General features: G+C 34.5%; 1 protein-coding gene across 1 annotated transcript in view; it reads right to left on the reverse strand.

Annotated features, from left to right (window-relative positions):
• Positions 1–9,528, reverse strand: part of LOC135771633 (protein NLRC3-like) — a 64,766-nt gene extending 55,238 nt beyond the window's left edge. Inside the window, exons 1-2 of the mRNA XM_073815469.1 lie at positions 9,476–9,528; positions 6,027–6,140 (exon numbers count right to left, since the gene is read on the reverse strand). Of these exons, the coding sequence (XP_073671570.1) occupies positions 6,027–6,140; positions 9,476–9,528 (167 nt within the window). The remainder of the gene's footprint in view (positions 1–6,026; positions 6,141–9,475) is intronic.
• Between the last annotated feature and the right edge of the window lie 4,310 nt (positions 9,529–13,838).

Consider the following 13,838-nt stretch of genomic DNA (forward strand, 5'->3'; position numbering starts at 1 on the left):
AGCATTGTGTTCCAAGATGAATACACAGCGCCCCACAGACCGGATGGAGCACGACAACAAAGCACAGCGAAAGCAAACTGCTTCATATGTTTTTTACCAAGGGGCAACCTTCCGATCTCTCTGATAAAGCCAATACAGAAGTGATTTAAACTGCAATTCATCGACTGCTCACTAGAGGGTGTCTCCAAAAGAGATTCAATTCCCATAGACCTCCATGTTAAAATCCCCATCTTTACAGCAGAAAAAAAATATGTTCACAGCTTGGTATAAAAATTGTTTTTGACAACTGTGAGGGGGTGAATTCTTTTGTAACTCATCCATTTAAATTATATTAAGCTTTTAATTTCTGCATAACTAAGGGCGTGGCCACTTGAGTGTAGGGATGGGCAATATAAACAATATGCAATATAAACGATAGAAAATTGGCATACGATAGAGATTTTAAATCTATTGCACTATCGCGATAATGCGTGTTGATGACACAATCTACCCGCGAACTTTAGAGCCACGAGCTGCAGCCGAATAAACATGGATGAAAGCGTCAGCGAAACAGAGGAACTCGTGAAAAAGACTGATGCAACATTATTTGGATTTACGCCGTCCAACAAGCAGCTGGAAAATATACTCTGTAGAGCAAGGGTGTCCAATACGGCAATGCTGGTAGATTGCACATAAGTTAACTGCTGCTCCACGCGCGAAATTGGCATTATGGTCTAGTAATTGTGAAACATGCAGTATATATATGCAGTATAGTCCTTACAAGCATTTAAAGTGTTTAGTGTTATAAAAATAATTAACTGTGTTTTTTAGCAGATAGATCTTGTCAGCTTTATCATTTTAAAAGTAGATCACCACACAAAAAAGTCTGGACACCCCTGCTGTAGAGTGTGTGAGGCAAAAGTTCCAGCTAAGAGAGGTAACAAGACTAATCTGGCCATAACGGTTTACTTTTACCTACTTTTTTAGCAGTTTGGCTTTTCTAAGGGTCTATATAACCTGTTCTAAAATGATTTTATTGAAATTATTATATCGCAATACATATCGCTATCGCAAGAGGCTGCAATGTATAACGCAATATGGATTTTAGGCCATATCGCCCATCCCTACTTGAGTGACGGTTGAACCACCACTGCTGTCACTAGAGTCGAGCTAGGCGGGCGTGGTTTCAGCAACCAGTCACATCAGCTTCAATCACGTCCCGCCTTTTTACCCATTTTCGGATGTCTGCGAGTGATGGGTGTTGACATGCTGCCAAGATGGCGATGGCAGACACCACCTACTATTGGCTTTAAAAGTGATCTTCAGAACTCTATGGGTGACATCATGGACACTAAGTCCATCTTTTTTTACAGTCTATGTTTTAAATCACTCCTGCAGCAGCCATGTACTACACGCCGACCGGCTCATGTGGTGCTGCATCAATCAAACACACAATCAATGTCTAAAAGACAGTGAGATAACTAATAATCATTTACTTTTATAATGTGACGTTGTGTTGTGTGTAACACTCTGAGTTTGGCAAGCAACAAAGTCTCACTCAAACTGTTCAACAGTAACTACAACTGGTGATAAAAAGACATTGTATATATATATATATATATATAAATATATATATATATATATATATATATATATATATATATATATATATATATATATATATATATATATATATATATATATAACTTAGACTGGGCAGTTGTCATGTTTTTGTATGGTTTTTGCAAAGACAAAACAGAAGAACAGGGGCCTGTTTCAGAAAGGTGGTTAAGTGAAAACTCTGAGTATGTTAACCCTGAAATGAGGGAAACTAAGAGTTTTCCATTTCAAAATGAGATGTAGGTTAAACCTGAGACAGCCGGGTACGTCAAGTATGTTTCAGAAGTAGAGGAAACTTATGGCGCTTTTCCATTGCATAGTACCCCATGGTTTGGTTTAGTTTGAGTCGGGTCAGCTTACTTTTGGGAGCTTTCCCATTAGGTGCAGTACGTGGTACCTAATACTTTTTTTCGTACCACCTCTGTTGGGGTTTCAAGCGACGCGAGCTGATACCAAACATGACGCGAAAACACAGTAGATCACTGATTGGTCTGAGAGAATCATCACTTTCAGCGTCATCACTCTAATGTAAAAGATTAGCTTTACCTCCGTGCTAGCTTGCGCTGCCTTGAGCAAACATGTTTTTTCCAGACTTGCAGTTTGTGGCGGAACATTCGCGACGTGCACATCAGCATTATATGCTTAAAGGAGCATTTCACCCGTAGAAACATTAATCTTTGTTGAAAGTGTGACATATCTGTAGTTGAAATGTAACATACATTTAGAATTTGTTGCCTATTTGGCCGAGAAAAGGGGTCTTTGTAGTCTCACTCCCTCAACAAAGATATTGGACTTCCTTCTTTCAATGATGCAAAATGATGATTTTTACATCATTGAAAGAAGGAAGTGCAACACTGAAATCTGTATGTCTCCTGTCTCAGCGACAACTGAGAAAATGATGCACGACCATTCAAAAACATGACTGGGGTTCTAACTATTCAAAGCTTAATGCAAATGGGTGAAGTGTCCCTTTAAATGCAACTTCAATGAGGCTCAGCGGAAAAGCGCCATTATACTCAGAGTCTGTTTCTGGAGTAACTTACTCTCTGAACCTAACCTAGTCAAGAAGAGTAAGGTTATATCCTGTAAACTCAGAGTTTCTTGTGGTCTCCACCCCATTTTAAAGTAGTAGCTGTGTTTAATCGTGTTATTTGCTTTAGTACATTCATTCATTGGCCAAATTTTTATTACATACACTGTAAAATATTTTTTAGCTTAATTATAGTTAAATTGGCAGTGCAAACCATTTTAACTACTTTATATTTTTTATATTACACAAAACTTTCAACTTAATAATTAAAACAGTAAATTGAAATAACTTGTAAAGCTAATATGATATACTAATGTACAGAGATCGTCTAAGTGACTAAAATGTCATGTACTTTTATAGAGGATCCTGTAGATGATGAATTTGCATTAATTTGTAGAAAGTTAGATTTAGACCCCGAGTGGTTCTTTGCAGTCATTTTAGATATAAAAATATCCTTACACGAATAACATCAGCCTTTGTGATTGTGCTCTTACATCTGAACAGTTGACTTTAAATTTCTTATGAATTCACTCAGATCTGCTGGTCTATTGGGTAGTGCTGTGTGCAGTGGTCTCGGCAGATGTACTGTCGGCGACCTAAGTTCGAAAACCAGCTTGGCGTATTTCCATTTTATTCATGATAAACCCCTTACGAAAATTAACCATGGTTTTATTGTGGTAACAATGTAGTAATCATGTTTTTTTTTTTTTTTTGGTGTATTGATTACTATCAGCAAAACCATGGTTTTACTACCGTAGCCAACCATGTTTTTTTGTTGTTGTTTGAACTGTAGTAAAACCATGGTTAATTTTCATAAGGGACATTTGTAAAGTTCGTAGCCTTTTATGCCTAATTTCATTTTTAGCTGAACTGCTGTCATCTTTTTGTCCATGAGATTGCATCTGCATGAGATTGAATATAAGGTGTAAAAATGTACAGTCCTCCTCAGTTTATGTACTTCTGATATTTTAACCGTGATTAAATGTACGCATTTACTAGAGTAGCAATTTCCAACAACAACTAATTTCTTTAAAATATATGCTCGTAGTTGCTGTACACTTGCAGTAACACGTTCAGTAGTAAAAAGTATGTGGACCTCTTTTTTACGTGCTGTTGCCATGGTAAATCATAATATCTGAGCTCCATTGATGATAGCGTTTCATGCTGGTTGTGTACGCGCTTAACTCAGAGTCAACCTACTCGAGAGTCAATTGAACTAACTCAGATCAGCTGTTCTGTAACTGAAAACTCAGAGTTTACTATCTCAGAGTAAGTCAATTCAAGAGGTCAAGTTTTAACTCAGAGTTGATGAACCTCCTTATTGAAACGACCCCAGATTAATCATTGGTCTAATAATATATTTTTAACTTCAAGAAAGTGAAACAACTTCTTACGAAGTAACTTAATGGAACTTATTTATGCAATTTATTTATCAAAATCAAGGAATTAATTAATTATACATATTATCTTAATCTATAAGCATTAATCATTAAACCTCAAATTACAATGTTTACCTCATTATAACTTTTTTAAATTAAATGAATATTGGATAAATATGCAAAATCTATATTTATATATTTTGTTTCTCAGTTACTATAATCATATATTTAAAATATCAGCATCGGCCAAAAAAAAAACATATTGGTTGACCACTAATCAAGTCAGCTTGCATTATTTGTAAAATAATGTTAAATTCATATATTCTTAGAAATGTCTGTTGTTCTTCTTGCTGAATAATCACAAAGCAGAGTTTTCCCCCCAGCTGACATTATTGTAGAATGAAGAACTAGAGCAGGTAGATTAAATATGCTTGTCTTTCTTCACAAAAATATGTCAAACTAAATAGATAAAGATATTCATATGCTGTCTGTGCAGTCTTTTATGTAGCCGATGTTTATTCAGGCTTTTACTGATGATAGCATAATTTATGTAGAGTCCTCAATCTTTGAACTTCACTTGGGGTTGGGGTATAATATTTGATATAATATAATAAGCTTATCTTGTTGTGGATATTTCTTAATCAGTGTTAAAAAGGATAAAGTTTTTGGTGTTTGGGGTCTGAAAGTTTTTGTGGAAATGTGGATGTTTTTGACCTATTTACTGCACAATTACTTAACTAGGGCATAAATTGGCTCATGAAAAATTATTTTAAATAAAAAATACCTTAAATGTCGATCTTAATTAAATCTAAATTGTTTTTGGACATTGCTCTGTGTGTTAGGGATAGAATACTGACATCTGCTGGTTTGTGGAAAAACTTTAGATTATAATTAAAGAACTGTAATGAATAGGAGTAAAGGGTACTCAAAACAATACAACATTTTATATAAATCACATGACTAATAAACAAAGTGATAGAACAAGCAGAGTGCAAAACACTGATATGGTACTCGTATCAACTAAAGTCCATGCACATCTGGCAGATGTTGACACTATGAGCAACGCAGATGTTTGTGCAAGTTTGTTCCACTTTTTATTTACAGTATGCTCCAGGACCAGACCTTGGTTTATATGTAGACATTTTCAGATTTATAATTGTAGGACAGGTGGACAAGAGTGTATTTTTAGAGCTGAACCATAAAAGAATAAAACCACATTCTGGGCCTGTTTTACAGAGACGTGTTTTCTCTCTCTACCGGGGTCATGGACACCCAGGAACACATCTCTCCCTTTTCTGTTAAGGTTTTGGGTACTGAAAATATACTAAACACATGTAACATTGGGTATATCATCTATTGTGATGGTGTAAAGTGTAAAGACTTTTACATCATGTTTGTTATCATTTGAATGGTGCGATGGATAAAAAGGTCTGGTTTCTATAATTTAAGTCTAAAATACCACCCGTTGGGTGGTACCATACAATAATGGATTTACTTTTATTTTTGAAAAAACAAAATGAAAAAAAATTAGTTTTTCCCATTGATTTTCAATGTGGGGTAATTTTGACCCCAAACGGCATTTTTTTAAACACTTTTAAAACAACCAAATCAAGCCCAGTTTTTTGCGTGTTTGGATTATTTAGGAAAAGTCACAGTTTCATGCCCCTGAGATGAAGGTAACACTTTTAAAAAATGAAGGAAAAGTCCAGATCTGGGACCCCAAATTCAGATTAAGGGTAATTATAAGCCTTCTATGAAATTGTGAAAAAAAAAACCATAAATGCCCATCCCTACTGTAACCTACTAATAAAACTTTCATATGACTTTTCATTTACACTATTTTAATATAAAGACTGTAACAGAGAACTTGTACAGATGTGTCTCTCTGTGTGAACATGTGCTGTATAATAATGAAGATAACATTTACTACACACAATCACAAGAATAATTTATCATCTCTTTAACAAAACACATCATCATATAAAAGCTATAATCACATGTTTCAGAGTGTTTTATACCTGACAGCAGGAGATGTTGATTCTTTCTTAAAGTTGTTTGGTGGATTCATAGACCCATCACTCTTCATAGACACACAACTGAACTCTGAATCTGATCTCTTCTGATGATCTGAACTATAACACACAACAATAATCCAGTTAAACAATTTGGCTGTTAGAGCAAATATTTCTCTGCCATCAACTTTTTTATCTATTTCCACTGAGTGCTCTGCTGTTTTTGATCAGTTTGGGTACTGCACTGGCATGGTTTGGATCCTATTTGGCTAAAAGATCATTCTCAGTTCAAGTTGGGGACTTTGTCTCCTCAACTGCTTATGTGTGGGGTCCCTCAGGGGTCCATTTTGGGGCCTGTTCTGTTTTCTCTGTATATGCTCCCTTTGGGACATATTTGTAGAAAATGTGGTATTTCTTTTCATTGCAATGAAGATGATTTGCAAATGTATCTGCCTTTGAATCTGAAAGATGCCTGCTCTTTAGCTCCTGGCCTGGATGACACAAAATTTCCTTAATTTTAATGAAAAGAAAACAGAAGTTATGTTGTTTAGGCCAGGGGGTAATTGTGCGTTAGCAGATTTAAACCATGTACTGTAAAAATACTCTGCTGCCTTAAATTTTTTGTTGAATCAACTTGGATTTACAAGTCATTTCAACTTACTATTATTTATCTTGACTAGATATGAGTTGTTATAACTACAGGTGAGTTGTTATAACTTATAAAATTAGGGTGACAACTCATCTCTGTTTCATTTATGAGGCCCCATGTTAAAAACTTGGGTGTTATCATGGATTGTGATTTTAAACTTGAAAACAGATTAATTCGGTAGTCAAATCGGGTCTTTTCCAATTGAGACAACCCACCAAGGTGAAACCTTTCCTGTCTCTTAAAGATTTATACAGAGTTGTGCATCTTTTTATTTTTAGTCGCCTCAATAACTGTAATGGCCTCTATACAGGTATTAGTCAGGCCTCACTCTCTAGACTGCAAATGGGTCAGAATGCGGCAGCTTGTCTGTTGACGGGTACATGAAAGTGGGAACACATCACCCCCATTCTTGCATCTCTCCACTGGTTACCTGTCCATTACATACTCCATTAGAATAGTTTACCTCTTTATATTAGACAGGCTCAAACTCTTGCTGCTTTTAAATTGGGTCTTAAGACTTATTTTTATAGTTTAGCATTTGACGCTTTGTGAGAGCTGCTTTCTTAGACTTTGTTCACACTGTAAATATTAATGCTCAATTCAGATTTTTGCTCAGATCAGATTTTTTCTTTGACTGTTCACATTATAAACTATATGATATTGGTCTTTCAAGGTCTTCTTTACTAACTCATATTTACACCATAGACAACAATGTGTTTTATATCAGGGAAGTTGCTAGGAATTTACAATCATTGATAGAGGAGTACCTCAGGGTTCATCTCTTGGACCGTTATTGTTCTCTATTTTTATAAATAATCTTCCACAAGTTTGTTCTAACTGTCAAATTCAGTTATACGCTGATGATACTGTCATTTATTTTTCAGTCCTGATATTTCTTACATTCAGCGATCTCTGCAGTCTGATTTTGATGAAGTTCAAAACTGGTTTACTTATAACAAACTTTTGCTAAATAAAAAGAAGTCTTATTATATGTTGTTTAATACAAATCTCTTTACCAATTAACTACTCAATCAATTTTATAGATGGAACTTCAATGTTAAAAGTTGATGAGTTTAAATATTCAGGTCTTTTACTTGATTCTCAATTGTCATTTAGATCACAAATTGATGCAGTTATTAAGAAAATATCATAGCGACTTAGAATACTTTACTCCTCTATTAGTTGTTTTACCTTTAGGGTTAGAAAAAGAATTATTATCCAATTAATATTTCCAATCCTTGACTATGCTGATATAATTTATCAGAATACATCTGAAACAAATATTCGTTCTCTTAATTTTGTTTATAATAGTATTTGTAGATTTGTATTCATTGAGATGTCCATATAAAACGCACCACTATTAAATGTATGAATTATTAAATTGGTTATGGTTATATTCAAGAAGGCACTTTCATTGGCTTCAGTTTATTTTTAAATGTTATCATTTAAATTATCCTCAGTACTTAAAACAATATCTAATTCCATTTTCCTCTTCATATAACTTAAGGCATACTGATCAATTAATTTTTTTATGTTCCCAAAATTAATAAAGAGGTAGGTCGATGGGGATTTCAATTTAAAGCTCCATCAGATTGGAATAATTTAACAAGTGAAATAAGATCTAATACTTCAATCAATATCTTTGGGTCAGCTTTACATGATCACTTGAAGAATATTTGCTCTTGCTTTTGAGTATACCATTTAATTTAAATTTTTTTTATGTGAACTTCATTGCTTTGAATGGTACTGAACTTGTATGTTATGTATGACAAATGAACATTTATTGTATTTATGTACTTATAGGGTTGGTATGTGAGGATATTTTATGGAGAGCTAATTGTTGTATGAATGTATGTTTTATGTGTTAAACATTGTAATTTGTTTTTTGTATTTCTGTTTGTTTTAAGGACCCCCTCGAAAACGAGATGCATCTCAAGGGGTTATCCTTTAAATAAATTTCAAATTATGTGGCTAAAATCAGACAGCTGTGTGAACGGTTCGTGGTCCTGAACTGCATCGCATGCGCAAAAGAACAATACTACGTCATGCGCAGCACGCGGTAATAAGGAAATGAACGTGTAGACTACTTGAGCGGGTGTTGTGGACTTTATACAGAGCTGTGCAGACCGGCCAGTCGACGCGTTTTATTTCAGCCGAGGCAATCTGCTCACAGGTCACGTGCAAGTCCATCATCTGGAGAACGCTTCAAGAAAGTCAAACACACTTATTTGTGTGTTAGGGGCTTTCATGTATAAGGCGATGTGCAACAGAAGCTTAATATTTAATGTCTTGAATGTTTTTAAGTGGTTTTGCAAACATCCCGTTGGTGCATATTTCCGCAATTGTGACGCACCTCAATCTAGAATGACGTCAAAGTTGTATGAATCCCAATATGTCTGTTCAGACTGAGGTCGCATTGCAAAACATCCGACCTGTATCTGATTTAGAACCAACTAAAGTGGCTCAAATCAGAATCGAAAAGATCAGATTCCATGTGGTTGTGCTGTTCACACTGTCATACAAAGAGACATACATGGGTCAGATAAGAGCAGAAAATCGGATTTGATGACAGTGTGAATGTACTCTTATATTGTTTAATTTTGTCTTATAGGGGTGGGAATCGTTTGGACCCTCATGAATCAATTCAGAATCGATTCTTTGTGTCCCGATTCGATTCAGAATCGATTCAGACTAGGGTTTGCGCTTTTGCTACTAGTCTCTGAACTGTCTGTACTTTAATGGAAATAATCAATAATGTCATTCTTATATAGATATATGTTCTGTTTCTGTTGTAGGTTTAAAGTACCTGCATCCTGGAGAAAAATCTTCATGTGTTGATGTTTGTGTTTGATGATCCATGATGGAGCTGCAGAGGTGAATCTGATCAATCTGATCTCCACAACTGATTCTGAATGAAAATAACATTCAGACACAAAATAAACTTAAAATCAGAGTGAATAAACCGACATTACAATTCAGATAAATTAATCCTGAGTGTTGAAGAAACAACTTCAACACAACTACACAACATTTCCTCACACAATATTAACACAAATTAAATTAAGAGTTACGTTAAGAAAACATTCAATAAATAACACTAATATTAAGAAACAATTAAATATAAATGATTAAATATTTAAAGAAACTATGAACAAGGAAGTAAAAAGCGTCTCATCTCACCTGAACACACCTGAACACTCGCTGTCATCACAATCTGACTGGATTCACTTTCTCAACATACTACAACTTTTACATCAAGTACACACACAAAAATACCTGTAAAGCTGTTTATACATGTTATATTAATCACTTTGATCATCGATATGTTAAGAAATCAACTCTACCTGTTTAAAATGGCGGAAGATAAACACGAAACAATTTACTTTCACTTTCATCTGTGACGTCACTATTGTATGAGGAAGTGTTTGAGGTGTTTCTCCCTCTGCTGACAGTAAACAAACATTAAACATCTGATTACAAATAATTTAACAGATTTAATTTATAAACGAGACTTAATCATTAATGTGAGTCAATATGTTTACATTCACTGCATGAAACAAAGAGCACATCAGCATTAACAAGAATTAAACTCAAATCAAAATTACTCCTCTTTTGTTTAACTAATGTAAGCCTTCAAAGTCATATGAGTTTAATATAATGTAGACTAAGTGATATTTTATTATTTGTGTGAACTATATTTACATTCATGTATTTATCATAGTGTGAACTTTATCAAGTGTTTGATTTAATAAACACAGCGAGGTCTTAAAAAACAAACACTTTTAGTTTAAAAGATTAATTGTAGATCAAATATAATTGTGCTAACATAAACATTTCATTGAATAAAAAGACAAAATATCAGGATAATTATCAGACATTAAACATTGAAAGATGTAAAGAAAACTCCGCCTCCACTGCCACCTACAGGACATTTGTGTTATTACAGTTATTCTGCAGTGTGTCATAGACAATAGAAACATTATTCACAGTTTCTTTATTTTCTCCACTGAAATCTAAAGTGTGTGTTGAATGTGCAGATGAATGAAATGTATAAGATAACTGATGGTGCTGTTCTCAGATCAGATGCAGGGACACTGAGAAACATCAGCACCAGCACATCCGGCCTGTATCAGTGCACTGCGTCAAACATCATAGGAAAGAGCACCTGTGTCCTTAACCTGCAGGTTGTAGCACGTAAGTGTGTAAGGAGAGACATTACAGACACAAAGACTGTCACATGATCAGATATGAGGTCTGATCACAGCTCTGTCTCGTATCACAGCTCAGACACAGAGTGTGGGTCTGATCACCGGCCGGCACCATCGCCACGAGCGTTCTGGCTGTGATCATCTGATGTCTGCTGGTCACACATGTGGATTATACAGGACCCTTGGGAAAGATTTTGGTAGATTCTCATTCTAAATGGTTGGAAATGTATCATGTAACAACTTCACAAACTACCATCATGAAAATGAGACTGTGTTTTAGCATGTATGGATTGCCTAAAATGATAGTGACCCCTGTTTCAAATCTTGACCTTTCCTTGATGAGACCACCCATGACACAATCTTCAGGAGTCTAAATGAGAGAATTCTGGATGATTGTTCACAGACTGTTCAGGTATTTGATTGTTTTAATATTAATATAATGAAATAAAGTGCTGTGTAAATCAGTTAGGCCTATTTAATTAAAGTCAGTATTTACTATAGTATCCTCTAGCATTAACTATAGTTAACTAATCAACTGTAGTAAATAGTATAGTAAACGTTTGTATTTACTCTAGTAAAGCCATAGTAAAATTTTAGTGTGAGAGTTCAGAAATACACAAGTTTACTGTTAACAGAGTAACTTACACAGACAACACAGAATACTGTTTCACATCAACCAGTAAGTTAAACAAATCAAATATAAATGAGAGCACAATACTTATAAATCTTAACACGCACATTTCTATTTTTTTTTTTTTTTCATTTCAACAGAAGAAAATTCATCCAGCAAACATAAATGAGTTAAATGTCATGATCTTTGTTGCTGGTTTTGTTAGTATATCTTCAATCATATCATCAGTTGGACATCAGTATCTCAGACTAATTCTGTCCTCCTTTATCACAGACCTCACAAAATGACATTTAATGTCCACATGTTTACAGGATTTTTTGCTGACGCTATGACACCCTGATTGTCTTCATAAACTCTAGATTGATATTTCAGTCCATCAATGTTTTCTAACACTCGTGTACAGTCACAGTTAATGTCATAAACTCAGCTTCACATGTGGACAGTGTAACAGTAGGCTGTCTTTTAGTCTTCATGAGATTAATGGATCATTTTTGTTCATGTTAATGCAGTAACTTGTAGTACTTCTTCTATCAATTATATCAGCTGCACATACAGTGATTTTTTCAGTTTATACACATCAGTTTTGTATTACTTTGAGATTTTACCTCGTAATCCTCTGGTTGTTTCATATAAATGTCATTCTATTGGCTCATGTAAATATTTTGTCTTTACATCATTTGATGAACAATGACATTTTCCTGAACTGTTTTCTGTTTCAGTATCTCGTCATACTGGCAGTTGTAGTAAAAGTCTCGTCATGGTTCACACCTCTCTCTTGACTTTAACCTTTGACATCATATCGTGCTTTGTATTTGTCTGTTCATCACTGTTTTTCTTAATAGTGTAGACACACTTACCCCTCACTAATTCTTCATCTTCATGTAGGCTGGTCAGGGTAAACGTTACACTTTCCTTTAATGACTTCATCTCTTCATCTATAATCTTAACTCACTCATCTGTCTTTTCTGATGTTTCAGCTTCTTGTATGTTTGAGGTTCATTGCATACAAGTTTGTAATAATAATCAATGTCAGCTACATCACCTTGAAAACTACAAACATAATCACTTAAATAATCTGACCTTTACCTCTATCTGGCAGGATTTTGTTCAGGTTCATCATCTATTTGTGTTTGGTTTTTGTTTATTCACTGTTCACTGAGTATGAATTTACTGTTTTATTTTCACATTTATTTTGAATTAGATATAGAATGTGTTATAGAATGTTTATTGTAAATTTATTATAAAGTTTGTGTTTGTCCACTAGATGGTGCAGTTTGACTCTGTCGTTCAGAAAGCGTCTGACAGATAATCAACAGCGATAGACCAAAACTGAAATGTCAAGTTTATCATTTTATTAAACTTTATGTCACTGTAAATCCAGACAGCCGTTTTCAGGCCAAATCATGAAATTTACATGCCCACACTAAAACAACTGTAGTTCCAAAACCCATTGACCTACAGACACAATTTTGATATCTCTAAAAAGAAGACACTTGTGTCTTTACTTCTCAGTTATCAGAATTCAGATATGTAAAAAAAGCTAAATGTTATAGACACTGAAGTGTGGTAAAAATGTTTTATTAAAATTAAACGTGTTTTTATTTAATTAATAATGTCATATTAAATGTGCCATACCAACCCAAATACAACATAGACTTAAGACCACATGTCTGACCAATCTATGTTTCAAATTTGAAGATGATATGATAAAAAATAAGGTTACTGTAAGCTTTGATCTTCACCATGGCACATTTAAAAAAATGGCCAGTGGGCTGCTCCAAATCATCACCTGCTATAATGATGTAGAATAAAGTAGAAAAAGCTTTATAAATTAATTATTTACATGTGGTTATTACCTAGAGTATGTATCTACAAAACTTTATTTATTACATAAAAACATTGTATACACATTTGACAAAAATGTGTTTTAATTTAAATATTAAAATAAACTAGTAACCGTAAACTACACAGAACATAGTAATTATGAATCTTTTAAAATATAAATAAAACTATTTACATTGTGGACACCTCATGTTTTACAAACTAAAGCACTCACCAGTTGTTGTGAAGTGATAAAAGAAGCATTCATACCGGGGCTAAGATCGGCTGGCACCCAGGCTAGGGATTCACCGTTGAGGAGCTACTATGCGAATACCAAAACCGGCCGACGAATCAAATTGTGAGGGCGGGCTTTATACGATGATGGACAGATGATCAACAGTAACGTATCAACCACGTCACCAAAGAGCGCGTGTGTTCAATCTGTTTACAATGAAATGGCTGCCGCTGGTGAATTCAGATGTGTGGATTCTGACATTGAGTCTGTTCTA

The sequence above is a fragment of the Paramisgurnus dabryanus genome, chromosome 8, assembly GCF_030506205.2.
Source record: "Paramisgurnus dabryanus chromosome 8, PD_genome_1.1, whole genome shotgun sequence".
NCBI lineage: Eukaryota > Metazoa > Chordata > Actinopteri > Cypriniformes > Cobitidae > Paramisgurnus > Paramisgurnus dabryanus.